General features: G+C 43.5%; 1 protein-coding gene across 4 annotated transcripts in view; it reads right to left on the bottom strand.

Moving 5' to 3' along the window:
• IKBKG (inhibitor of nuclear factor kappa B kinase regulatory subunit gamma) overlaps positions 1–25,168 on the bottom strand; it is a 48,961-nt gene extending 23,793 nt beyond the window's left edge. The window contains exons 1-5 of one of the 4 annotated variants that reach the window (XM_082262898.1): positions 24,990–25,168; positions 16,602–16,888; positions 10,457–10,567; positions 5,565–5,624; positions 5,415–5,476 (exon numbers count right to left, since the gene is read on the bottom strand). In XM_082262898.1, the coding sequence (XP_082119024.1) occupies positions 5,415–5,476; positions 5,565–5,624; positions 10,457–10,567; positions 16,602–16,888; positions 24,990–25,137 (668 nt within the window). In that variant the 5' untranslated portion in view covers positions 25,138–25,168. Of the gene's footprint in view, positions 1–5,414; positions 5,477–5,552; positions 5,625–10,456; positions 10,568–16,601; positions 16,889–24,989 lie in introns of all 4 variants that reach the window. The other 3 variants (XM_082262897.1, XM_082262900.1, XM_082262899.1) reach the window with 3 other exon arrangements.
• Between the last annotated feature and the right edge of the window lie 819 nt (positions 25,169–25,987).

Here is a 25,987-nt window from a genome sequence, read left to right on the forward strand (position 1 = left end):
GTGACAGGCAGTGACAGATTGCAGGGTTCAGCATAGCTGAACATGCGATCTGTCCCTGTGTCACTCAGTCACCTCCCCCCACACACGTTAGTTAGCACCAGGCATACATTAACCCCTCCCTCTCCAATAAAAATTAACCCCTTCCCTGCCAGTGTCATTTTTACAGTAACAGTGCATATTTATAGCACTGATTACTGTAGTAATGTCACTGGTACACCCAAAAGTGTCAAAAATGCCAGTCAAGGGTCCGATCTGTCCGCCGCAATGTCGCAGTCCCGCAAAAAAAAAAAAAAAAAAAAAAAAAAAAAACACCAAAAATGACAGAAATCTTTCCCGTAGTTTGTAAACGCAATAATTTTTGCGCAAACCAATCAAAATACGCTTATTGCAATTTTTTTTTACCAAAAATATGTAGCAGAAAACAAGTTGGCCTAAAATGATAAAAAAATTTAGATTTTTAAATTTTTTTGGGGGGAATTTCATATATAAAAAAAAAAAAATGGGAAAAATAGTTATTTTTTCAAAAGTGTCGCTCTTTTTTTGTTTATAGCGCAAAAAGTAAAAATTGCACAGGTGATCAAATACCACCAAAAGAAAGCTCTATTTATGGGGGAAAAAAAGGACATAAAAATATTAATTTGGGTACAGCGTTGCACGACCGCGCAATTGTCCGTTAAAGTAATGCAGTGGCGAATCGCAAAATATGGCCTGGTCAGAAATGGGGCAAAACCTTCCGGTCATAAAGTGGTTAAAAATACACTCATTGAGAATTTTTTTGTCAAAGACATGTAGCTAAATACATTTTGGCCTAAATATATGACAAAAATTGAATATATTGGATATTTTTTAACTGTCAAAGTAGAAAAATATTGTTATTTTTTCAAAATTGTTGCTTTTTTAATTAATATCGCAAAAAATGAAAATCTCACAGGTGATCAAATACCACCAAAAGAAAGCTCTGTTTGTAAGAAAAAAAGGACGTAAATTTTGTTTGGGTACGGCGTTGCATGACCGCGCAATTGTCAGTTAAATTTGCACAGTGCCGAATCGCAAAAAGTGGCCTGGACGTAAGACAGCAAAATCCTCCGGTGGTAAAGTGGTTAAATCAGGCACTCTGGTAGGATTACACCTGTATTAGTAATGCCAAAACATGACACACTCTTAGCCTTATTCACTCAGGGTTCAGCTTATTTAACCGGTTGCCGACCGCCGCACGACTATATACTGCGGCGGTCAGCCCCGGCCAGGCAGAGTGACGTATCGGTACGTCACTCGCCTGTCACTGACTTGCGGGCGGGCGCGCGCCCGCCGCGGCTCGTTCACAGGCAAGTCAGTGCGTGTGACCGGCGGACTCGATGTCCGCCAGTCACACTGCGATCGCTCCTGTGAAGGGAGAAAGACAGAGCGGCTTGTGTAAACAAGCTGCCTGTCAGTTCTCCCTGTGTAAAAGTGAAGATCTGTCCGTTCTACTATGTAGAACGGTTGATCTTTGCTTTTACACCAATAGGAATGTCCCTACACAGTTAGAATCACGCCCCTAGGACACACTTAACCCCTCCCTGTCCAATAAAGTTAACCCCTTCCCTGCCAGTGTCATTTTTGCAGTAACAGTGCATATGTATAGCACTGATTACTGCAGTAATGTCACTGGTAACCCCAAAAGTGTCAAAAATGTCAGTCAAGGGTCCGATCTGTCCGCCGCAATGTCGCAGTACCGAAAAAAAAAAAAATCGCAGATCGCCGCCATTACGCGTTAAAAAAAAAAAACACCAAAAATGACAAAAATCTTTCCCTTTGTTAGTAAACGCGATAACTTTTGCGCAAACCCATTAAAATACGCTTTTTGCGATTTTTTTTTTACCAAACATAGGTAGCATAAAACAAATTGGCCGAAAAATGTTAAAAAATTTAGATTTTTACTTTTTTTTTGGGGAATTTCATATAAAAAAATGTGAAAAATATTGTTATTTTTGCAAAATTTACGCTCTTTTTTTGTTTATAGCGCGTGATCAAAAAATCGCACAGGTGATCAAATACCACCAAAAGAAAGCTCTGTTTGTGGGAAAGAAAGGACGTCAAATTCGTTTAGGTACAGCGTCGCACGACCGCGCAATTGTCCGTTAAAGTCACGCAGTAAAAAAAAAAAAATCGCAAAAAAACCCCTGGTCCTTTAGCAGCCAAATCCTCCGGGGCTTAAGTGGTTAAGAGCAGTGTGCACAGTAAGGTTTTTTTTTTGCCAAGCTTTTAGCAGCTTTGTGAAGTCTTTAACAGTACCATCCAGCTCTAGTTTGGGAGGTGAAAGTTCACCTTTATAAAAAAATAATAATTGCACATTTTTTGCAGGTAAATATTTTTTTTTTTTTGTTAGGCACCTGTAAAGCATTGCACCCATGATCAGCAGATTGTGGGTGTAATCCCATGGTCCTGCAGACTGTCTGTCCATGCCTGCAATACAGGCAGGCAGTTACTGAATGACAGGAAGATCAATAGCACCCTGGTAGATCATTGAGAACTACAAGTCGACAGCCACAAAGGCTGTTGGTACTTGTAGTTCATTGATTCACAGGGATCTTTCTATCTGTACAAGAAGCCAATTCTTCACCTCCTCATTAACATTGCATGGCCTATAACAAAATCCAACCATTACCTATGTAGTATGCACATCCATGTACAGTTCCACCCATAATGCCTCAGCCTCATCACACTCCCCATCAATTGGGTCCTCTTTCACACTCGCTTTGAGATCACTTCTCACAGAGACAGACACCACCACCTTTCTGTTTTACCCTGTCTCTCCGAAATAGAGCATAGCCGGGAATATTAACCACTTCCGCTACGGAAGGTTTTACCCCCTTAATGACCAGGCCATTTTTTGCGATTCGGCACTGCGTTACTTTAACGTAAAATTGCGCAGTCATGCGACGCTGTACTAAAATACAATGGATGTCCTTTTTTTCCACAAATAGAGCTTTCTATTGGTGGTATTTGATCAACTCTGTGGTTTTTAGGCTACATTCACACCTGAGCGTAGCGTTTTTACCGCGATTTACAGGCGTTTTTTGTGCAGGCGTTTTTAGATTGAATAGAAACCAATGGAAAACGCCTGTAATCTGCCCAAAAAGAAGCTCATGTACTTTTTTGAGCGTTGGGAGTTTTGCTTACAGCGTCAAAACGCTCAGATGTGAACAGGGGCCATTGAAATGAATAGGATTTGTCTTGTTGGGCGTTTTGAGAGCTGATCCCAGAGCAGAAAAAGTCTCCAAAAACGCCCCAAAACGCCTACATGTGAACGGAGCCTTAGATTTTGCGCGATAAACAAAGAGCGACAATTTTGAAAACAAAAAAACAATATTTTTTACTTTCTGCTATAAAACATTCCCAATAAAAAAAATAAATAAAAATCGAATTTTTTTTTATCAGTTTAGGCTAATTTGTATTCTGCTACATATTTTTGGTAAAAAAAAAATCCCAAAAAGCGTATTTTAATTTTATTATTTTTGGACTTTAATTTATTTATTTTTTATTAGTGATAGCGGCAATCTGCAATTTTTAGCGGGACTGCGACATTGCGGCGGACAGATCGGACCCCTAACTGACATTTGACACTTTTTGGGGACCAGTGACAATACAATAATCAGTGCTAAATATTATGCACTGTTACTGTATAAATTACACTGGCAGGGAAAGGGTTTAATACGGGGGGTTTTTAAAATGGGTTAATGTATGCCTGATAATGCTTACTGACTGTGTGGGGGGGGGGAAGGGCTCTGTGACAGGCACATGGAGATCGGAGTTTCAGCTTAGCTGAAACTCCTGATCTCTCTCTGCCTGTCTGACAGAAGACTCACCTGCTTTGTTTACATAAGCAGGCGGGTCTTCTGTCAGTTTCTCTGACGATTGCGGAAGGCCGGGGGCGGTCGCTGACGCTCCTCCCGCTGCCTGACTCCTGCTGGATGGTCTGCGTGGGGCGGTCGGCAACTGGTTAATAGCCCAGTTATGTGAATAATGAAGCCAAGATTCAGCAATACCAATTTAATCATAGTTCTCTTCCTCTACCAAAGCTTCCAACTACCTATTTTGCTTGGCAGATTTTTGCCATTGGTGAACAAACTTTAATTCATTGTCACATTCTGCACAATTATTTTGCATATTTTTTATTTTAGTATAAATTTTACTATTTCCAATCTTTGTTTGTAACATGGAAACCTTATCACCTGCCATAGCCCTCCCCCTCATTTTTCCCCATCCCACCCACCAATAGGGACTGATCCCTGTCTGCCCCATGGTTTATGGTTACTTAGAATTTAGTTTTAAACAATGGTTTCCAGTGTCCCCTTAAGACCATGTACACGGGACGCTGGAAATGGCCGTTTAGGAGCAGTTGGGCGTTTTTTTCAGAAGCCCCTGAACCCATCTACATGTTATCTTATCTGTCCATGTACACCAGGTCGTTTACAGTCATTTGCAGGCAGTTGCGTTCAGGGACTTTTTTTATAACGCAATTATTTGCGTTCGAACGTGTGTTTCCCGGCGTTTCAAACGCACAAACGCGTCCGAACGCGATGACCCGCGTTTAGCGTTCGCGTTTTTCCATTTTAAAAGGGGAATCATTTTTTTGACCTCTAGGAACGGTTCTAAACGCGGGTACAAACGCGACTGAACGGACGTTTCAAACGTCCTAAAAATTCCAGCATTCAAAGGGACTTTTAACAACATCCCGTGTACATGGAGCCTAACAGTCTTGGTGATCGGAATCCACCTGGGTCACCCAAATCTGTCAAGATCTGACCATTACTGTGGCAAATAAATCTGTGGCAAACAATCTACCTAGCTTATAGCTGTCCACAAGTAATTAGAATTTCATCAGTTAGATCGGGTAGGATTTCACACTCCAGAGTCTTTGCTAAATATTCCAGACTTAAAGCGGAGTTCCAGCCATTTACTCACCTGTCCAACGGTCCAGCGATGCGGCCGCCAGAAGCCTCGATCCTCTCCCTCGGCGCCGGCATCACTGCTGTGGGCACCCGGCTGTTACAGTTTGCGGCTTCACAGCCGGGTACCCACTGCGCATGCGCGAGTCGTGCTGCGTGCCGTGATTGGCCGGCAATCTTCTGGGACCTCTGACGTGTCCCAGAAGATTGCAGGGAGGGAGGGGGAGAGGAGAACTTCCGCTCAGGGTGCCGCGGCGCTCCGAGCGGAAGTGGGAGCGGGTACCTGTCAAAACTAGGTACCCGCTCCCCCCCCCAAAAAATGACATGCCAAATGTGGCATGTCGGGGGGTCAGGACTCCCTAAAGCGGAAGTTCCACTTTTGGGTGGAACTCTGCTTTAAAAAAAAATCAAAAATCACATCTGAAAGTGTGTGCCCTAACCTTGCACACAAATCGCCATTCTCCCCTCACCCTAGAAACTCACCATTCATTTGTTCCTTGCAGGACTTCTATTTCTGTAACCGCCTTCCGGGCAGCGGGTTCCTCCTGCAAACAACACAAACCGTCAGTTGATATAAACAAGAAAAATACTGAACAGCCCACTGATCTGACAATCCCTCACCCGAATCCTGACCCAGTCTTTAGTTGGCAATCCAAACAGTCGATTCTTTTCACTTCCCTTTAAGATATCATCCTGTGACAAGAAAGGACAAAAAAAATAAACACCGTAAAATGATAATAAAACATAAGTGGTTAAATGCACTGTGATAAAACAGAAAGCAATGTAGAATTCTCTTCTATATTTTAAACTATGTACAATAAAAAAAAAAGAAATTAAAAAAAAAACCTTTAAATTAAAATAAAGTGAAATGTATAATTTTCAATTCTCCATGGAGTGGGATACAAAACCCCTCTCCTTTCTGCTGCAACTGTTTTTCCAGGAAATATGCAGCAATTGTAGAATTTACGTGATGAATCTCTTAAAGAGAACCAATCGCAAAAGGGCTTATGCAAAATAAAGAAAAAAATATGCAGTACATCTCTGCAACATATTACATAGTAGTTGAGGTTGAATAAAGACAACAGTCCATCCAGTTCAACCTGTGCAGGTGTGTGTGTGTGTGTGTGTCAGTGACGTGATCATTTCCCATATCCCTCAATGTTGTGATCTGTGAGATGTACATCCAAGAATCTTTTAAAAGTAGCCATACTCCCCGTAGCTACCACCAATTGTGGAACAGAGTTCCACATTCTCACTGCCTCTACAGTGAAGAACCCCTTACGCAGCCTTAAGGTTAAACCGCCTCTCCTCTAATCTCATTGTGTGGCCACATGTCCTCTTATGGCTCGTTTCCACTGAGCGGTACAGTACGGTACACAATTTTTGCAGTTTCCATTATGAATGGTACCCCAATTCCGAACCGTATCACTTTTTTGGGACCCTTTCGTTTGGGTACCAAGCATATTAGTACCGTACCAAAAGGGTGGAGCTACACTCTGCAGAACTTTGATTGGTTGACAGAGAATCGTCTATCACACCTTTCCGGCTACACCACGCCTATCATGAAAGGGTACTATTGGCGGTGTACCGTTCTGAACCGTACCGTACCATAGCATACACCCCCCCCCCCCCCCCAAGAGCATAAAAATCAGGCATTTGTGAAAAGCCATACGGTTAAGCTGGCAATAGATGGATAGAACTTCTAACAAAATGTCTTAGGAAAATTCTCAGAAAATTTGAATGCTGTTCCAAAGATTTTGTTTGCTTTCATGATTTGATTTTGGAATAAATGGATTTTACTGAATGAAAATCACATATACTGTTAGAAATCAGTTTGTTCAAGACAAGTTTTCGATCCTGCTCCTTCATTTTTTCTTGTCACTGCAGTTGAAAACAAACTAGCTTTCTTAGACCATTCTTTTACTACAAATTTTTGTAAAAAAAATTCTACCCATCCATGGCAATGTATGGCTAGCTTTAGACCTTAAAGAGATCTCTATCCAGCGATGTTGCAGGAGTGGCCGAGCTACCCAGGACTCCCCTCATTGGCTGAGACAGCAGCCGGTGTGATTAACTCCCGCTGCTGTCCATCAAAGTCAGCCAGTCAGCCAGCCAATCAGGAGAGAGAGGGGACGAGGCCGCGCCACAGCTCTGTGTCTGAATGGACACAGGGAGCTGTGACTCGGCTCGGGTGCCCCCATAGCAAGCTGCTCGCTGTGGGGGCACCCAACAGGAGGGAGGGGCCAGGAGCAAAGAAGAGGGACCCGAGAAGAGGAGGATCCGGGCCACTCTGTGGAAAACCAACTCCACAGAGCAGGTAAGTATAACATATTTGTTGTTTTTAAAGAGACTTTACAATCAATTTAGTAGACCTCAACAAGGCTCTCACTTAAATTTCAGATGGAATAATAGGATTTGGACTTACCTGTAAAATGCTCTTTGGGAGTACTGTATATATGACACAGGATCCTAGTCTTAGCCATGGATTACATGCAGCCTCCTATAAGGGACGGGACACTAATGCTCCATCACCTATATAACCCCTACCACTTTTGGCAAGCCTCAGGTTTTGTAGCACTCAAAAGGGAGATCGTAAAAAAAAAAAAAAAAAGGGGGGGGGGGCACCCATGTCCTTTATTGTACTGCAAGCAAAGGGTTAGAAGTCAAATGTCCAATTTTGTTAATGGTACACAGGATCTCAGTCTTAACTATGGAATGTCTATAAGCCTATGGAATGTGTATATATGTCCATCTGAGGGGTGGGCAACACAGTAAATAAACTACGGTACTCAAATCAAGGCTGGAAAATCAGACTAGAGGCAGTGGTCAGGGCAAACAGTACTATTGGAGAGAGAGATCCAAAATGGACATAACCCTCAAAGGGTTCCTCAGGGTCTGGTCTCCACTGCAGATGGACCACAATCCTGGACCAGTATACTGTAGCACCCTGCGGCTAACTCAATGAGATGCACTACATGCCAAGGTCAGCACCCACGCATGATCCAGTATCCAAAGCAATGTTACAGGCACCCGTACATCTTCTTCCAGTCAGGGTCTGGTAGGGTGGCCACCTCATCCCTTTAAAACAGAACACATATTAATTACACAGGTTCTGTGGCTGGTTAAGGTGGCAATTAAACTCACTTGGAGCCTTCTCTGCATTAAATTAGCCTCAGAACCTGTGTAATTAATTTGTGTTCTGTTTTAAAGGGATGAGGTGGCAACTCTAGGGTCTGGTCTCCCAAGGCTTAGCCAAAAAGAGTTACCCTATCTGGAAAGCTGCAGAGATAGAGTTACAGTGGCTATAGAGTAGCTAAGAATATTGATAGAAGATTCTTGGGAAAAAGAAAAAACAAGGTAAGCTGCTCTTAGTAGAAGAAGACATCCATTACCCAAGGGTATAAGTCCATCACATAAGGACTGTGTCTCATTGCAACTAAATGCCTTTCTTCATTGCCCTAGTGAAAGAAAGATGAAATTTGATTGATGGCCATTTGCTATGGCTCCTCTTTAACATATTGGTTAATTTAGGTAACAGTAAAAACACATTTTACCGGCAAGTAATGCAAGTACTAGAATATGGCTCGGTATAAGCTTCTTGTAAAGTCTTCAAAAATAGCACGTGAGACTATAAGAAAGAGGGAAAGCACTAGAAGCCAAAGCATGTGAGCTGCATGCACATGTGCAGACAAGGAACATGCTGCAGCAGAGGGAAGTTAGATCACCAAGGTGGCTGTGGGGTCTGGCAGGCTACATAAATCTCAGGGCCAAATAGACATAAATACAAACCCTTTTTTCCAATGCCATTACACAAATTTCTACACCTGTGTGAAGTGAATTCCTCCTTTGCCTCTATAAAGACTTTCCTTGAATCTAGGAATTAAAATTGCTGAACATTCCCCATGGTTTCTACTCCTGGCTCTCTACTACCCCCCCTCTCTTTCTCCCCCCCCCCCCCCCCGGCCTGCTCAGGTGCCATTTGGTGGTTTGGCTGGTCCATATCGCTCGCACCTTTCCTGCCCTTCCCCCTGGGGCCCAACATTGGGTCTCCCCCCCCCCCCTACGCTGATGACTATCCCCCCCGCTCCTGGGCTTCCTTTGCCCGGGGGACGGAAGTACACAACACCACCCTGCTCCCTGTAGGCCCGTGCTCCCACCTTAGGGATCCCCATAATTCCACAGGCCTTCACGCCCCCCCCCCCTGCCGCTGGGATCCCGCCCCACCCTCGCTCTTCAGTCCAAGGGTTTTTCACTTCCCATAGGCTCCTTTTTGTCTTCATTGTACCCATTGGAGCACTGGCCTTTCTACATAGTTGCTTCCTATGCCCTCCACCTACCCGGAGACTGATTGCTTTTTGATCCGGTATAGGCTGGGATAGTTGTCATATGTTATGCTGATGTACTGGCATTGTTTATCCGTTTATGTCTGTATTTCCATTTCCATTTCATGTTTTCTATTATTGCTCCTTTTATTACCAATAAAATGTTTAAAAAAAAATTGCTGAACATGCTCTTCAAACTAACTGCAGGAAAGGCGCTTGTGCATACCTTTGTCCTCTGTGTTTCTGAAGGACCCCACCGCCCCAACATACCTATATATTAAATAGATCTTACCTATATTATATATTCATCCCGATTTAAGCTTCATGTCAGAGGTCTGACTCAGTACCTACACTCCTAAAAGCGATTCACAAGCAGCCTATGCTAACCCCTTAAGGATCTCTTAGCGTTCCCCCACAGACCATTGGCCACTCTACCTAGGTAGAGGTCTGGCATCCCATAGAACACCACAAAGTGAAGCATGCATTCCATTCCAACTTTGAGAGGTATGCAGGTTTATTGCTTTAGTTAAAGAGAATATACAAAGTATATCCTGTACATAGAATACGCAGGGTGCTGACCGGCATCGATACCTGCGCTGAGGAGAAAAGTTCGAGAAAACTGGAGGCTGCCACAATGCCATCCAACATTTTACAAAAAGCTAGTTTCCTGCCATATTGATCCTCTTGCTTCAATATTTTGCCCATTACCCGGAACAAACATGCAAATAAGGAGGTCTATCTTTGACTTTACAAATCAGCATCTTGGAGACAGGGATTGCTAATGGCAACGGCTGTGCATTTTCAAAAGTTTGCTTTAAAATGTGGACAACTTTCAGGGAAATATGGCAAAACGGGTTATTAAAAAAAAAAAAAAAAAAATACTAAAGTAACAAACTCATCGTGCCGTGAAAACTTCTGGCGGGTTTAAGCTGAGCAGATAAAAAAAAGGACCTTCTTCCAGAGTAACAAACCACCATATGCTTTAAACACCTGAGCAATAAAAAGGAACCCCCGGATAGGCATTTCTGGCAAGCGCCAAGCACTCCCTGGTGCAAAACATTGATAAAGGACAGGCATTAAGAGAAGGGTTCATTCGGCATTGGACTGTACTACAAGATAACAATGTGATCTTTCTTTTTGAACACTCTGCACTCTGTAGTACTTATAAAGAGGCTTCACTTAGTAAAAGACGGGACCTCTCACCTGCTCAGCTCGGGGTGGCCCCTGGTGATGTCGTGCTGACTCTCTGATGGATTCACACATACTGGGGGTTAGCGTTTCACAGGAGGACAGAGAGCTCCCAGGGCTGTTAGCCTAATGATATATAGCACAGCAGTCAAGCAGGGGCCAAGCCAAGGGGTCAGGCAGAGGAAAGAATGCAGGAGGCTCTAATGCAATGGAAAGGCGATTGTGTTGTGCATAGCAACTGGATTCAAGCATTCAAATCTACAGCGGGATTTTGGAAATCAACAGCAGCTATATATAGATTGCAACGCCAATGACATCCGCCAACAAGCCCAGCTACAGCTGCAAGAAAAAGTATGTGAACCCTTTGGAATGATATGGATTTCTACACAAATTGGTCATAAAATGTGATCTGATCATCATCTAAATCACAACAATAGACAATCACAGTCTGCTTAAACTAATAACACACAAAGAATGAAATGTTGCCGCCATGTTTTCATTAAACACACCATGTAACCATTCACAGTGCAGGTGGAAAAAGTATGTGAACCCTTGGATTTAATAACTGGTTGAACCTATTTTGGCAGCAATAACTTCAACCAAACGTTTCCTGTAGTTGCAGATCAGACGTGCACAACGGTCAGGAGTGATTCTTGACCATTCCTCTTTACAGAACTGTTTTAGTTTAGCAATATTCTTGGGATGTCTGGTGTGAATCGCTTTCTTGAAGTCATGCCACAGCATCTCAATCGGGGTTGAGGTCAGGACTCTGACTGGGCCACTTCAGGAGGCGTATTTTCTTCTGTTTAAGCCATTCTGTTGTTGATTTACTTCTATGCTTTGGGTCATTGTCCTGTTGCAACACCCATCTTCTGTTGAGCTTCAGCTGGTAGACAGATGGCCTTAAGTTCTCCTGCAAAATGTCTTGATAAACTTGGGAATTCATTTTTCCTTCAATGATAGCAATCCGTCCAGGCCCTGATGCAGCCCCAAACCATGATGCCCCCACCACCATACTTCACAGTTGTGATGAGGTTTTGATGTCGGTGTGCTGTGCCTCTTTTTCGCTACACATAGTTTTGTGTGTTTCTTCCAAACAACTCAACTTTGGTTTCATCTGTCCACAGAATATTTTGCCAGTACTGCTGTGAACATCCAGGCGCTCTTGTGCAAACTGTAAACATACAGCAATGTTTTGTTTGGACAGCAGTGGCTTCCTCTGTGGTATCCTCCCATGAAATCCATTCTTGTTTAGTGTTTTACGTATTGTAGATTCGCCAACAGGGATGTTAGCATTTGCCAGTGACTTTTGTAACTGACACTCTAGGATTCTTCTTCACCTCATTGAGCAGTCTGCGCTGTGCTCTTGCAGTCATCTTTACAGGACGGTCACTCCTAGGGAGAGTAGCAGCAGTGCTGAACTTTCTCCATTTATAGACAATTTGTCTTACCGTGGACTGATGAACAGCAAGGGCTTTTAGGAGTTACTTTTATAACCCTTTCCAGCTTTATGCAAGTCAACAATTCTTAATCGTAGGTCTTCTGAGAGCTCTTTTGTGCGAGGCATCATTCACATCAGGCAATGCTTCTTGTGAAAAGCAAACCCAGAACTGGTGTGTTTTTTATAGGGCAGGGCAGCTGTAACCAACACCTCCAATCTCATCTCATTGATTGGACTTTAGTTGGCTAACATCTCACTCCAATTAGCTCTTGGAGATGTCATTAGTCTAGGGGTTCACATACTTTTTCCACCTGCACTGTGAATGTTTACATGGGGTGTGCAATAAAAACATGGCAACATTTCATTCCTTGTGTGTTATTAGTTAAAGCAGACTGTGATTGTCTATTGTTCTGACTTAGATGATGATCAGATCACATTTTTTGACCAATTTGTGCAGAAATCCATATTATGCTTGGTGAACACAGGCAGGCCTGTACTAAACTAGCAGTCTAAATACAAAAAGCCCCCAATGTGGAAATGAAAGTTGCCTGCCTTTAGCAGCCAATCAGTGTTTAGAATAAAGCTAGAACTCCAGCCAAAACTTTTTTTCTTGAGGAAATCTGTTTTAAGAAAGTTGGAGGCCGCATTGCTGGCATTTGCAGTTATGTTGGACCTCTTGCTGCAAAACTTTGAGTCACTGACCAGAAAAGTTACGCAGATAAAGATTTCTCACACTACTCTGACTTTAATCTGCATACTTTTTTGGGATAATCAAAGAGCCAAGCCACTAGAATGTATAGAAATAGGCCGAGAATAGTAGCTGTATAATTTCTGACAGTTTTTTTGGTTACATAGTAGTTGAGGTTGAATAAAGACAAAATAGTCCATCCAGTTCAACCTGGTTGGAGAAGAATAAAAGATTGACCAACTCTTTTAGGTTTTCACACTGGGGAGATTCACTCCAACTTGCTGTCGTGTCACTGGTACAGTGATAACATTTGACACAGTTTCTCCACTCTATGCAGAAAAGTTTTGGAAGGCATTCCACTTTACCAATCTAAACCAGGGAAAACCAGTCCCGAGCTTCCATTGGGAATGTGGGTGACAAGGACACTTATTTACAAGTACTCGCCCACTAAAACTAGAACTATACATATAAAATGTGTAAAGCGGTAAAAGCATTAAGACCAAATAGGCAGTTTTAGAGAGGCTGCTGCATGCATGAAGGGAAGCTTTAAGCCATTCAAGAAAATATTTTAAAGAAAACCTGTGACAACTGGGGTTACGTTAGAATTTATAGATTGGTTCTTCATATGGTAAAAATTGTGCAAGCCTCCTCTATGAAAGATGTATATTTGTCTTTTATTTACACTCAACCACTTTGAAGATGAATCCAAAGCTAAAAATGTCAGATTTCAGAGCCCCACCCACTTCGCACTGACAACTAATACCATGTCAGCTGTCTGACAAAAAGCACATAAAACATTTCATGCCCCAGCACCTACAGGACTGTGCAAAGATTTTAGGCAGGTGTGAAGAAATGCTGTAAAGTAAGAATGCTTTCAAAATCTATATTTTAATTGTTTATTTTTATGAAAAGTTACAAAATGCAAGATTAACCAGTTCCCGACCATTCGCCACCTTTTTACAGCGGCAGGGTGGCTCATACAGGCAAAATGACGTAGATCTACAATGGCTCGCCTGCGAGCGCGCAGTCCGATTGCCGCCTGACACCCGCGATCGCTCCCCGCTGAGACAGAAAAACGGTCAGCTGTTGTAAACACATCTGACCGTTCTTCTCCCTGGGATGATCGCAGAGCTCCCGTGATCCTTCTATATAGGATCACATGTCTCCGTGGTCATCTCAGAAGCCACGCCCCCCCACAGTTAGAATCACTCCCCTAGGGTCACATTTAACCCCTTGATCACATACTGTTAACCCCTTCCCTGCCAGTGTCATTATTACAGTAACAGTGCATATTTTTAGCACTGATTACGGTAGTAATGTCACTGGTCCCCCCAAAAGTGTCAAAAACGTCAGTTAGGGGTCCGATCTGTCCGCTGCAATGTCGGGAAAAAAAAAAAAAAAAAAAAAAAAAAAAAAAAAAAAAAAAAAAATCGCAGATCGTGGCCATTACTAATAAAAAAAAAAAAAAAAATAAAACCACAACAATACAAATGACAAATCTTTCCCGTAGTTAGTAGACGCGATAACTTTTGCGCAAACCATTTAAAATACGCTTATTGCGATTTTTTTTTACCAAAAATATGTAGCAGAAAACAAGACATAAAATGTTAAAAAAAAATGTGATTTTTAAATTTTTTTTGGGGAAGGTTATATAGCACATGTGAAAAATATATATATATATTTTTTTTTTCAAAATTGTCGCTCGTTTTTTAGTTTATAACCCAGGCAAAGATTTCAAAACGGACTGCGGTTTCAGATGTGCTGTTCAAGCTCTTTTGAAGAAGCACAAAGCAATGGGCAACGTTGAGGACCATAGACACAATGGTCGGCCAAGAAAACTTAATGCAGAAGATGAGACACATCGTGCCAACTTCCCTTCCACATCAGAAGACGTCCAGCAGTGCAATCAGTAAAGAACTGGCGGAAGCCAGTGGGACCCAGGTACACCTATCTACTGTCCCAGAGAATTCTGGCCAAAAGTGGTCTTCATGGAAGAGTTGTGGCCAAAAAGTCATACCTACGTCATGGAAACAAGGCTAAGCGCCTCAACCATGTACAAAAACAAAGGAACTGGGCTGCAGAAAAAGAACAGCAGGTGATCTGCACTGATGAGTGGAAATGTGAAATATTTGGCTGTAGCGGTAGGCAATTTGTTGGCAAAGGGCTGGAGAGCGGTACAATGAGTGTCTGCAGGCAAAAAGTGAACCAAGGTGGAGGTTCCTTGCAAACTTTGGTGCTGCATTTCTGCTAATTGGGTGGAGATTGGTCAGGATCAATGGTGTCCCCAATGCTGAGAAACACAGGCAGATATTTATCCATTATGCCATACCATCAGGGAGGTGTGTGGTTGGCCCTAAATGTATTCCGCAGCAGGACAACGACCCTAAACATACAATGTCATTAAGAACTATCTTCAGCGTAAACAAGAACAAGGAGTCCTGGAAGTAAAGGCTTGGCCCCCACGGAGCCCGGATCTCAACATCATCGAGTCTGTCCGGAATTCTATGAGGAGGCAGAAGGATTTGGAGGCAACCTTCATCCACAGAAGATCAATGGCTCGTTTTCCAAGATGTCTGGAACAACCTTCTTGCCGAGTTGCTTCAAGAACTGTGTGCAAGTGTACTTAGAAGAATTTATGTTTTTTTTTTTTTTTAGGGCAAAAGGGTGGCCACACCAAATGTTGATTTGGTTTTCTATTCTGTTCATTTTTTTTTTTTTTTTTTTTACTCATTTTGTTAATTGATAAAAAAAACTATTAAAAACACTTATTTCTGAAAGAATTCTTCATTTACAGCATTTTTTCACACCTGCCTAAAACAGTGCATGTGCACACTAAGTACCAAATACCTAAGATCTGGAGCGGTGTTGATACTGCTATGCAGACTCCGGAGCTTGAGGTCAGACAACTGACATGGCAGCAACAAATCAGACCTCAGTCATCACCAAATAAATGGGTCAAATATAAATCTTTCATAGGTCTGTGCAATTAAAAAGCATTTAGGAATGACCATTGAGATTTTTGTCACAACATGAACAGTGCCTTTTCAAACAATTTATAGCAACCAAATCAGGTCCTAGTCCACATTATTCACATTTCAGCTGCAAGATTAACAATTATATAAAAGATGAACATTTAGAGTCGGTTCACACTAGCGCGACTTGTCAGCCTGACAAGTCGCACTCCCTCGCGGTCCATTGACCGCTACAGGACCCGTTCTAATAGGAGCGACACAAGTCACTCCGACTTAGAAAAAGGGTCCTGTACTACTTCGGGGCGACCTTGGAGCGATTTGCATAGACTTCCATTATGTGAAGTCCCTGCAAGTCGCTCCGAAGTCGTGGTGCATGGTAATGCACAAGTCGCCCCCGAAGTAGTAAGGAGTCGTGTCGCCTCAGTGTGAACCGGCTCTTAGTTGGAGGCAAACCCCTTGCATTTGGTATTTTGAAACTTTGCCGTTGATGTCTGCACACCATGAAGGCCACCACTGAATTCATGAATTGTGGTTTTCCTGATGTCACTTTTCTAAAGTTAAGACACACATCTTTCAGACATCTTCCCGCTCACAACACCTCTCTCCTCTTTCACAGAGAAATGTCATGATGGAAGCATCTCAGAAGTGAATGTATGTCACCCTAGTGAAAGGACACCTTGCTTCTATGCTTATGTAGACATCAGCTACATTTACACAGTAATGGTAAAGAGGAGAAGAGTTTTAGGCTAGGTTCACACCTTTGCGTCTGCATTTTTGATGCACGTTTTAACAAGCACTGATGTGCGTTTTCATGTGTATTGAATTTTTTTTTTTCTTTTGGACAAGTAGTAAAGGTTTCTAGGGGATGGGGGGCTTGGTCACGTGCAAAAATGCATTTTTCATGCCCTGCCATTGAAGTCTATTGTGCCAAAAAAAAACACCTGTACGATTTTTCCCCAAAACATAGCAGTGCAGAGGTGTGAATAGGCCCTCTAGGAAAAAAAGAAGATCAATCCACTTGTGCGTTAAATCTAAGAGGTGAAAACATGGCCTTAGTACCTCTTCGAAGGCTTTCTTCTGTGCAATCTCGGGACAGAAAGGTTCCTCCATATCAGTTCGGTCAGTTGTAATTTGTTCATCCCTAGAGGTCACCTCAGCCAGCTGCTTTTTAGCCGCTTCAAATTGGGCTTGCAGAGAATCCCGTTCATTTGTCAGTCTTTCTACAAGGTTTTTGGCCTCGTTGACCTTGTATGCAACGAATGCCCTCTCTCTCCTCTGTGTAGTCTGAAACTCAACCATCTCGCTGTGACTTTTCCGCAACATTGCATTACTCTGTTCTAAGGCCACTGGGGGAGAAAAGAAGAAGAAACCCATCAGAACATTTAAAGGAAAGCATACAGTGTATTTTCAATGCATTTTTATCATGTTTACTGTAAAGCTAATTTTTTATGCATAGTTACATAGTAGTTGAGGATGAATAAAGACAATAGTCCATTCAGTTCAACCTGTGTAGGTGTGTGTGGCTGTAATCATCTCTCATACCCCTTAATGTTCTAATCCTTGAGATGCAAGTCTAAGAGTCTTTTGAAAGTAGCCATACTTCCCGCAGAAACCACATCTTGTGGTAGAGAATTCCACAATCTTGTAGCCCTAACAGTAAAGAACCCCCCAAGTAGCCTGAGGTTAAAACACTTCTCCTCTAATCGCATTGTATGCCCTTGAGTCCTCATGCAATCCTTGCGACTGAATAGCTTTTTTTCTATGCTGAGATCACCATTGAGATATTTATAAATTGCTATCATGTCCCCTCTCAGGCGTCTCTTCTCCAGGGAGAATGAATCAAGCGATTGCAGACGCTCTTCATAATTAAGGTCCTCCAATCCCCTAATTAGTTTAGTTGCCCTTCTCTGGACTCTCTCCAGCTCCAACACATCCCTCCTGACGACTTGCGACCAGAACTGGACAGAATACTGCAGATGTGGTCGGACCAGAGTTTTATAAAGTGGAAGGATTATAGTTTTATCTCTGGAAAACATCCCTTTCTTTATGCATGCTAATATTCTGCCGGCTTTGGCATCTGCAGCTTGACATTGCATGTTATTGCTTAGTCTATCCTCTACTAAGACTCACAGATCCTTCTCCATTTTTGATTCCCCCTAAAGTGTATTGTGCTTTTATGTTTAGTCCCCAAGTGCAAAACCTTACACTTCTCCACATTAAACCTCATTTGTCATGTCGTTGCCCACTCTTATTTTGTTCAGGTCATTCTGTAAGATATGTGCAGCTTTACATGTTTTCTTCCATTGTTATTTGCATTATTTACAGAATTTGTGTTTATTACCCACTAGGGGTGCAAATAAATCTGCAATTACATAGCTCCCAACTGTCCGTGATTTCGAACAAAGTTCCTCTGTCCTCTTTCCTCCACATTTGTCCCTCATTTTGGTCTCATCTATTTAGTTGTATATAAAAAATGCACTATTTATCTTTCAAAAAGTGTTTTAGGCCCCTTTCACACAGGGAGTCCATTCAGATCCGCCTGTCCTTTTTTGGCGGATCTGAACGGATGCCCCATGCATCTCTATGGGGCATCAGATGTCAGCGGAGACATGTCCGCTGACATCCGATCCAATCCGTCAAAACCGGACGGATGGAAACCCTATTTTCCGTACAGACGGTCCGCTCTCATCCGATTCCCCCATAGAGATGCATGGGGACCCGATAGCTCTGTCTCCGCACACAGCGTGGAGACAGAGCTGCCATCCTCCTGCTCAGCGGGGGAGCGGCGGATCGATCCCCCGCTGAGAAAAACGGAGTCCGCCTGACGGACTCCCTGTGTCAAAGGGGCCTTACAGCGGTAAACCTTTCATCCAAATTCTAAATGGCTGCATTTGTAAATTTAAAGAGCTGGTATAAAAGGAATAGTAGTGTTAAAAAAAAAAAAAGGCACTTGTGGGTTTAGCTAATCATTTTTTTTAGCATAATTCTGTTTTAAGGGGGCATGTCCTATGTCTACATACAGTACGTTTGCTAATAAATGTCCCTCTTTCCCATTTCATAAAGTTGGGAGGTATGCAATTACTCGGCTTCCCTTGTCAATGAGACTATCACTTTTCCTATCCAGGCCAACTACCAATCCCCCCCACCCCCGCAACCAACCCATGGTTAGTCAGGCTCATACAGCATGTGCAAATCAACGGTAGGCTGACTGAAGCTGTGGCTATATGCATATATATGCAATTTATATGGGACCAATGCATAGAGGGTCAGCATTCGGGCAGTGTTTAAGTCCAAACACACATGCAAACTGTGGGATTTACCTTTACAGCCAGTCTGAAATTGACATGTACAGGTTGGCTGTATCCTATATGATCCAGTGAAATGATGTAGCTAAAGCATTTTTGGATTTGTTCCAACAAGTATAAAAACGCTTCCTGATCCTCGAAGGCAATCAGATATTCGGTAGATCAATAATGTCTGGTGTTATTACGTCTCACTAATCGTGAAATGTTGTGCTGATTTTCTACTATATACCACTGGTACTGTGTAGGGATCGACCTATTATTGGCAAGGCCAATTATCGGAGGGCCGATATTCACTTTTGCCGATATATCTCTATCGGCCCCAGAACTGGCCAATATTACCGATATTCCAAATAATGCTCATGTAAGGGTAAAATGATGTCGCATAGCATAATTCCGTTTACAAATGTTATTGAATTTGCCACACACACACACATGTACAAAGGATATAAGCAATTTCACATTAGCAGATCGGTATCTCTCACCCACTTGCCGTACGCGATAACGCTCCGTCCCTCACCCACCCGATACGTCTCTCACCCACTTGCCGTAAGTGACACCCGGGTGATACTGCTCCGTCCGGTGTTCCGTGAAAAAACCATACCCGTGAGAAAACCATACCCTCGTCACTTCCGGTTCCGCTACGGAGGGTATGGATTTCTCACGGTAGTTAAACTTGCGGCGGGTACATTAAAACACTTCGGGTGCAACATAAATCATGTCCTCTCCTATCGCTGTAACATCCCGCATCTCCGGTAATAAATATAAAAGCGGATCACGGAGCCGCGATCGCCGTCACATTTACGTCTCATACACCCGCCGCCGCTTTTATATTTATTACCGGAGATGAGGGAAGTTACAGCGATAGGAGAGGACATGATTTATGTTGCACCCGAAGTGTTTTAATGTACCCGCCGCAAGTATAACTTTAGAGACAGTGCCGTGATAAATTCATGCCCACCGAGCATGCGCACTTCTCAAATTCTTTCTTCTTCAATCACGTATCCGGGGCTCTGAGCATGCGCACTACTGCGCTGCTCAGCTGTTTCAGACCGGAAGTGACGAGGGTATGGTTTCTCCACGGGGTATGGTTTTTTAACGTTACACCGGCATACTTATTTCTGAGGAGGTCATGTGGTCACGCCGTGACCACGTGACCTCCGAGATCGTATGCCGGAAGGAGCAGTATCACCCGGGTGTCACTTACGGCAAGTGACAGACGGAGCGGTATTTGGGAGACAGAGCAGTATTGAGTGAATGCCGAACGGAGCGGTATCACTTGGGTATCACTTACAGCAAGTGGGTGAGAGATACCGATCTGCCAGCAGATCTGCTAATGTGGAATAGCTTATATCTTTTGTACATATGTGAGTGGCATATTCAATAACATTTGTAAACGGAATTACGCTATGTGACATCATTTTACCCTTACATGAGCATCACCACCTAATGGTTGGAGGAGGAGAAGACTAGTCTCGGACCCTGACATAGGATGTACAAAACATCTGCCCATATCAGCCGATACCGATACGTTGTGACCAATATATCGGTATCGGCCCTGAAAAAAAAACATATCTGTCTATCCCTAGTACTGTGTTTGCTATATGCTGTATTTAAATTCAGACATTTCCTAAAAAAAGAATGTATAACAAAAAACAAAACAAACAAAACAATCTGTAGCTTTCATTAAATTGTTGGTAAACCCAGGAGCCTGCATTCACTATATCTGGTCTCCCATAATACACAGAACATGGAAATGCAATAGTTTTAGTAAATTTAAACCGCTTTTCTCATCAGCAGTATATAGCAGACTTGTGGCTTCCATCAGGGTCTGGTTAAAGCTTGCAGGACTTTTCATTCTGCTCCGACTGTCCTATGAGGCTACAGGAACCCTGACACTCTGTCTGGATAGTGCCGATTGGCCCTGAGCCGATTACATGCACCCCCCCCCCCTTCCAAGGGAAAAACAAAAAAAACACTCTAGCAAAACAAACTGAGCATCTGCAGCCTGGACACCAGTAACTTATGTCTTATCGAGACAGGTTATGTGAACAATGCAAGAAGAGGAGGATCTCTGCATACAGGATCAAACAGCCGTTTTACACAATGCAGAGGATTAACCCCTTAGGCTCCGCAGTGAGTATAACAAGCATACTTTACTGCATATACAGACTGATTTTACCGTTGTGGGTTTAGTAACACTTTAAAATCATATCCGGTGATTGTGCCACAATGGAACTCATACAGTCACCTCCTGTATCGGGGTGAAAACACTCTGCCCCCATCTTCAAAATGTGCTTCTAGGTTGTCACCATGTTATGATGCTCTTCTGATAGAAAGCAAAAGCGGTTGCGCTGGTTGTTTAGGATATACAGTGCAACAGTTCAGCGCCACCTCCTGAAAGTGGGCAGTATTCCACATCGCTTCTTTTATGCACAGCCAACAGCACAACTACCTTTCCCAAATCTTGGTACCGTACCCAACTTTACAATCCATACTGTGTCCCTGGACCAGGTTTTCGGGGGGGGGGGGGGGGGGGGATCCATATATGCCCTTTTATTCAGTCAAACTTCATGAGTATCCTGGATTTTATGTCCCCCAGACCAGCAATTGAACTTTAGAATGAACCAGAGACCTTTTTTTAATCCTCATGCACCATCCCATATGTTTTACATATCCACACGATTTAGGCACTTCACCTGTCCAGGAAGAAGAACCGAAACAAAAGAAACCCAGACAGATCCAAAGCAGCCTGAATATATACCCAAAAAGCACCCAGATTCAGAAAGAGAAGACTGCGATAAAGGAAATGCAGTTTCTCATTCAACTGGCATCAGCACAGAGAATGAACTCTCGGAAAGTGTTGAAATGACAAGGTCTCCAGTGACAGCAATGCCAGAAAGACTTCCACCAAAATGCCTGCAATTCAACATAGTATCGAAACATGCCTCCAGGAAGCTTTGCATATGAGAAAGAGGAGGAAAATCCCAAAAGAAAACCTGTGGGGCAACTGTTGAAGAGTTTGAAGATGTGCTAAACCCAAATCCACATTACCTGCATATTATCTGCCAAAATCCAAGAGCAAGACCAGCCTCCAAAAAAGAAAGAAACACGCAAGTCTTCTAAAAGAAAACAAGCAAGAACGGATACAGAAGAGATAGAAGCATGGGAAATTCCCACATCCTTCTTTTATAGAGGTCACAGCTTAAGGAAGGGTGGCACCAGGAAAACGTAGCTCATCTGCTTTATATTGTGTAATTAAAAATAAAAAAATGTATATAGTATGTATATTTATTTCTTTGTGTGTGTGAGTGAGTGCATGAAACAATGTTTTACTCCTGAGTAATTTCAATTCTTTGTACCTTGTTATGCACTCGAGAGGGGAAACGAATGGCGAATAGTCTGAAAGAACAGGCAGAGTTAATTATAATAAAGGATTGTCAGAAAGAAAAGGGATGGTTGGGGTGAAATTGGGGATGCATGCTTATATGTTACACCCTAAAAGATGGGTGTAACATGTTCAGAAAGATGAACTTAGCCTTTAAATCTCTGCTGGTGGGGTATCACAGTATCCAATATATAGATGAACATTCAACCTTTTATAATGAAAAATCCACTTTGTATGGCGAGTACTTTGCCCATTAGTGATTTTAGATGGCAGTGAGATCTACCAATACATGAAAATACACAGCTTCTGGAGAACATTATTTCTCTCTTACGATAGCATAAAGAAAAAACATATTTATACAAAAATATCTATACTGGTGCCTGGTAAAGTCCCATGAAATAGATTTACTATTGTGTCATGTGACAGGGATGGTGGTACTCACCCTATAAGGGTTTCTGGTAGGGATAGACGATATGTTTTTTCAGGGCTGATACCGATATTTTGTACATTTAAAGTTTTGAAAAATAAAGACAATTCTGGACACAAATCTGGTACTTAACATGTTAATTTTTGTTTAATGCTTAATGGATGGCTTGCTGGCACCCTGTGGTGGGTGGCTGGCTGGCACCGGGGCTGTGGGTGGCTGGCTGGTACAGTACCTGTGGCTGGCTGGCACAGGGCCTGTGCGTGGCTGGCTGTCTGGCACCCTGTCTGTGGGTGGGTGGGTGGTACAGTGCCTGTGGCTGGCACAGGGGCTGTGGGTGGCTGGCTGGCAATCAGGGAAGGGCCGCTGACTGCGATCCTGTAAGGGGAACGCCGACCCAAAATCCATGAATGGACCACCTACTGGACCCTGCAAAAAAACAAGGGGTTGCCCTCTGAACTCCTCCATAGAGGCCCGCACAATGGTCGCATGGCCTAGTAGGATGCAGCCCAGTACGCCAAAAGCAGCGGCCTAAATTTTTGTGAATGCCCAGCCACCTGGGCACGAGCCTCAGCAGAGCCGACCACCCAGGAGTAGCAGAGGAGAGGGTGGATGCCCAAACGGAGAGTAGGGCCATCAGCCAGCTCATAACCTCACCCAGGGAGGGGGGGGGGGGGGGTTGGCCTGGAGACCTACAGTGAACACCAAATTTTTAGAGGGCTTGGGGGGGGGGGGGGGCACGGGTATTTAACCTGCATGGGTGAACATGGAGCTGATTGTTTTTGGAAAACTAAAATAAAGATTGAAAAGAGAAAAAAAAGACAGCACAGCCAGCCTGGAGACCCAACTTATTCACACTGCCTATAGCTAGGTCACCTTCCTTTCCAAGCTGGTGATATGAAATTGAAGAAGCAGCAGCAAACTGATTAGTCTTCCCTCTGTTCTCTACTCCGGTCAGCATGTTCCCAATCAGCTCACGTGTTTTCAGGGGCAGGGCCTCTGATAAGGCAGTGTATACATAAAAAATCTTCTGCGCTCGAGTGGTATGTGACAAGGATAAATAGTATTAGATGTTATTTGTTGGCATCACTTGTGGTCTTGCCGCCCCCTCAGGACCAAGGGTATCCAAAAACACTAAAAGACAATAACGAGAGGGGCGCACCGACCTAGTGCATTATCACTAAAAAGGTTTAATAAAACGACACATTATACTCACAAACAATTGTACATAGCACACATGTAAACACGATCTGACAAATTGTCTCCAAAATAACCAAGGCACCTACGGTGCTGGATGACTTGCTGGTGTCTGCAGGAATCTGGTTAGGCTGATGTGTTTCGAGGGAGTACCCTCTTCCTCAGAGCCAAAAAGTGCTACTGAACCACTACTCGCATTGGCAAGGTATTAAATAGTAGGTTTGCTCCACTCACTTGCATGTGGGACAGCCCCTCGAAATGCTTCAGCCTAACTAGATTCGTGCGGACACCAGCAGGTCATCCAGCACCCTAGGAGTGTCTTGGCTATTTTGGATACGATTTGTCCGATCAGGTTTAAATGTGTGCTATCTACAATTGTTTGCGAGTACAATGTATGTCATTTTTGGATAAAGCAATGCAGCCAGCCCTCCTGTACTGGGCCCGGGCCCCATCAGTTTAAAAGGGGGGCACCTCAGGAGCGCCGGCTGTACTGTCTAATTGAAGACATCAATCCTCTTCTGCCTCCCCCTGCAGTGCTGCCAGCTTCTCCTCCCCCCCTCCCCCCATAGCTTATCACTGCAGGGGGATTGGTTCTAGCACATGCGCCCCTTCCATCTGCTGTCCCAGTACCCCCCCCACCCCGCAGCGCTGCCGGGTTTCCTTTTGTCCTCTTCTGAAGGGGCCAATAAATATGTAATTTATTGGTTTCTTCCTTTCCTGAATAAATTCAGTAAATGACCGGTACCAAAACACTTCGGTGTCCATTCATTACTGAAGCATAGTAATTGTATTAATTGAAAGAAATTCAAACACATTCACATATTAATTGTAGATTAATATCTGAACCAGCGCCTACTTTTATATTTTGATTTGTTCATATTTGTGTATCTCACACATTGAAAGGGGCAGCAGGTCACCAACATTTTGTATAGATCAAGGACCAGGCGCCTTCACAGTTTTATAGAGATGCATTGGTGTCCGTTCTTCATCCGTCACAGATGTTTGGATTTGGATGTGTGAAAGGGGGCTAATAAGTTAAAGCAGGGTTTACATTATACACACGAATAACTAAGATTTTTCACTAAAATATATAACATGTGGTAAATAAAAACAATTTAATTTTCTTAACCACTTACTTCTCAAGTCCTGATTTTCAATCCACAAGCGCTGAAAGGCCTCAGGATTGGATACTTCAGGTGGGAGAGTGTCCGTTTTTCCCAGAGACCCGTCCTCAGGGCCATCCTTTGTTTGAACCATTTCCCCCGTCTGCCCTCGGGCGCTCATTCACTGCACACAGTTTCTTCAGGTTACCAAGCTGCAGTGGTCAAAGAAGAAAAAAAAATAAGACGGTCACATGAAATCCTTCTATAGAATAAACAAGTATCCTGCATTCAAATTTCAAGACAGCATCTGCAGTTATTGATTATGACCCAGTGATGTGCGGTGCAGCTGGCGATGACCCAGTGATGTGCGGTGCAGCTGGCGATGACCCAGTGATGTGCGGTGCAGCTGGCGATGACCCAGTGATGTGCGGTGCAGCTGGCGATGACCCAGTGATGTGGGGCGCAGCTGGCGATGACCCAGTGATGTGGGGCACAGCTGGCGAGGACCCAGTGATGTGGGGCACAGCTGGCGAGGACCCAGTGATGTGGGGCACAGCTGGCGAGGACCCAGTGATGTGGGGCACAGCTGGCGAGGACCCAGTGATGTGGGGCACAGCTGGCGAGGACCCAGTGATGTGGGGCACAGCTGGTGAGGACCCAGTGATGTGGGGCACAGCTGGTGAGGACCCAGTGATGTGGGGCACAGCTGGTGATGACCCAGTGATGTGGGGCACAGCTGGTGATGACCCAGTGATGTGGGGTACAGCTGGTGATGACCCAGTGATGTGGGGCACAGCTGGTGATGACCCAGTGATGTGGGGTACAGCTGGTGATGGTAAACAGACCTTTCTAAAGTCGGATTCACTCAGCACAAGTGAACTCTAGAAGCTATTCCCTCGTTCAGATGTCCTTTCCTCAGTAAAACAGCAGAAGGTCTGACAACAAGAATTCATAAATGATCTGATAGCTGCTGCTCTTATTGCTTGTCTATTGTTCTTTAGGTTGTTAATGATGCAATGATAAGGCAATTC

Source organism: Pelophylax lessonae (assembly GCF_965119305.1).
Source record: "Pelophylax lessonae genome assembly, chromosome: 7".
NCBI lineage: Eukaryota > Metazoa > Chordata > Amphibia > Anura > Ranidae > Pelophylax > Pelophylax lessonae.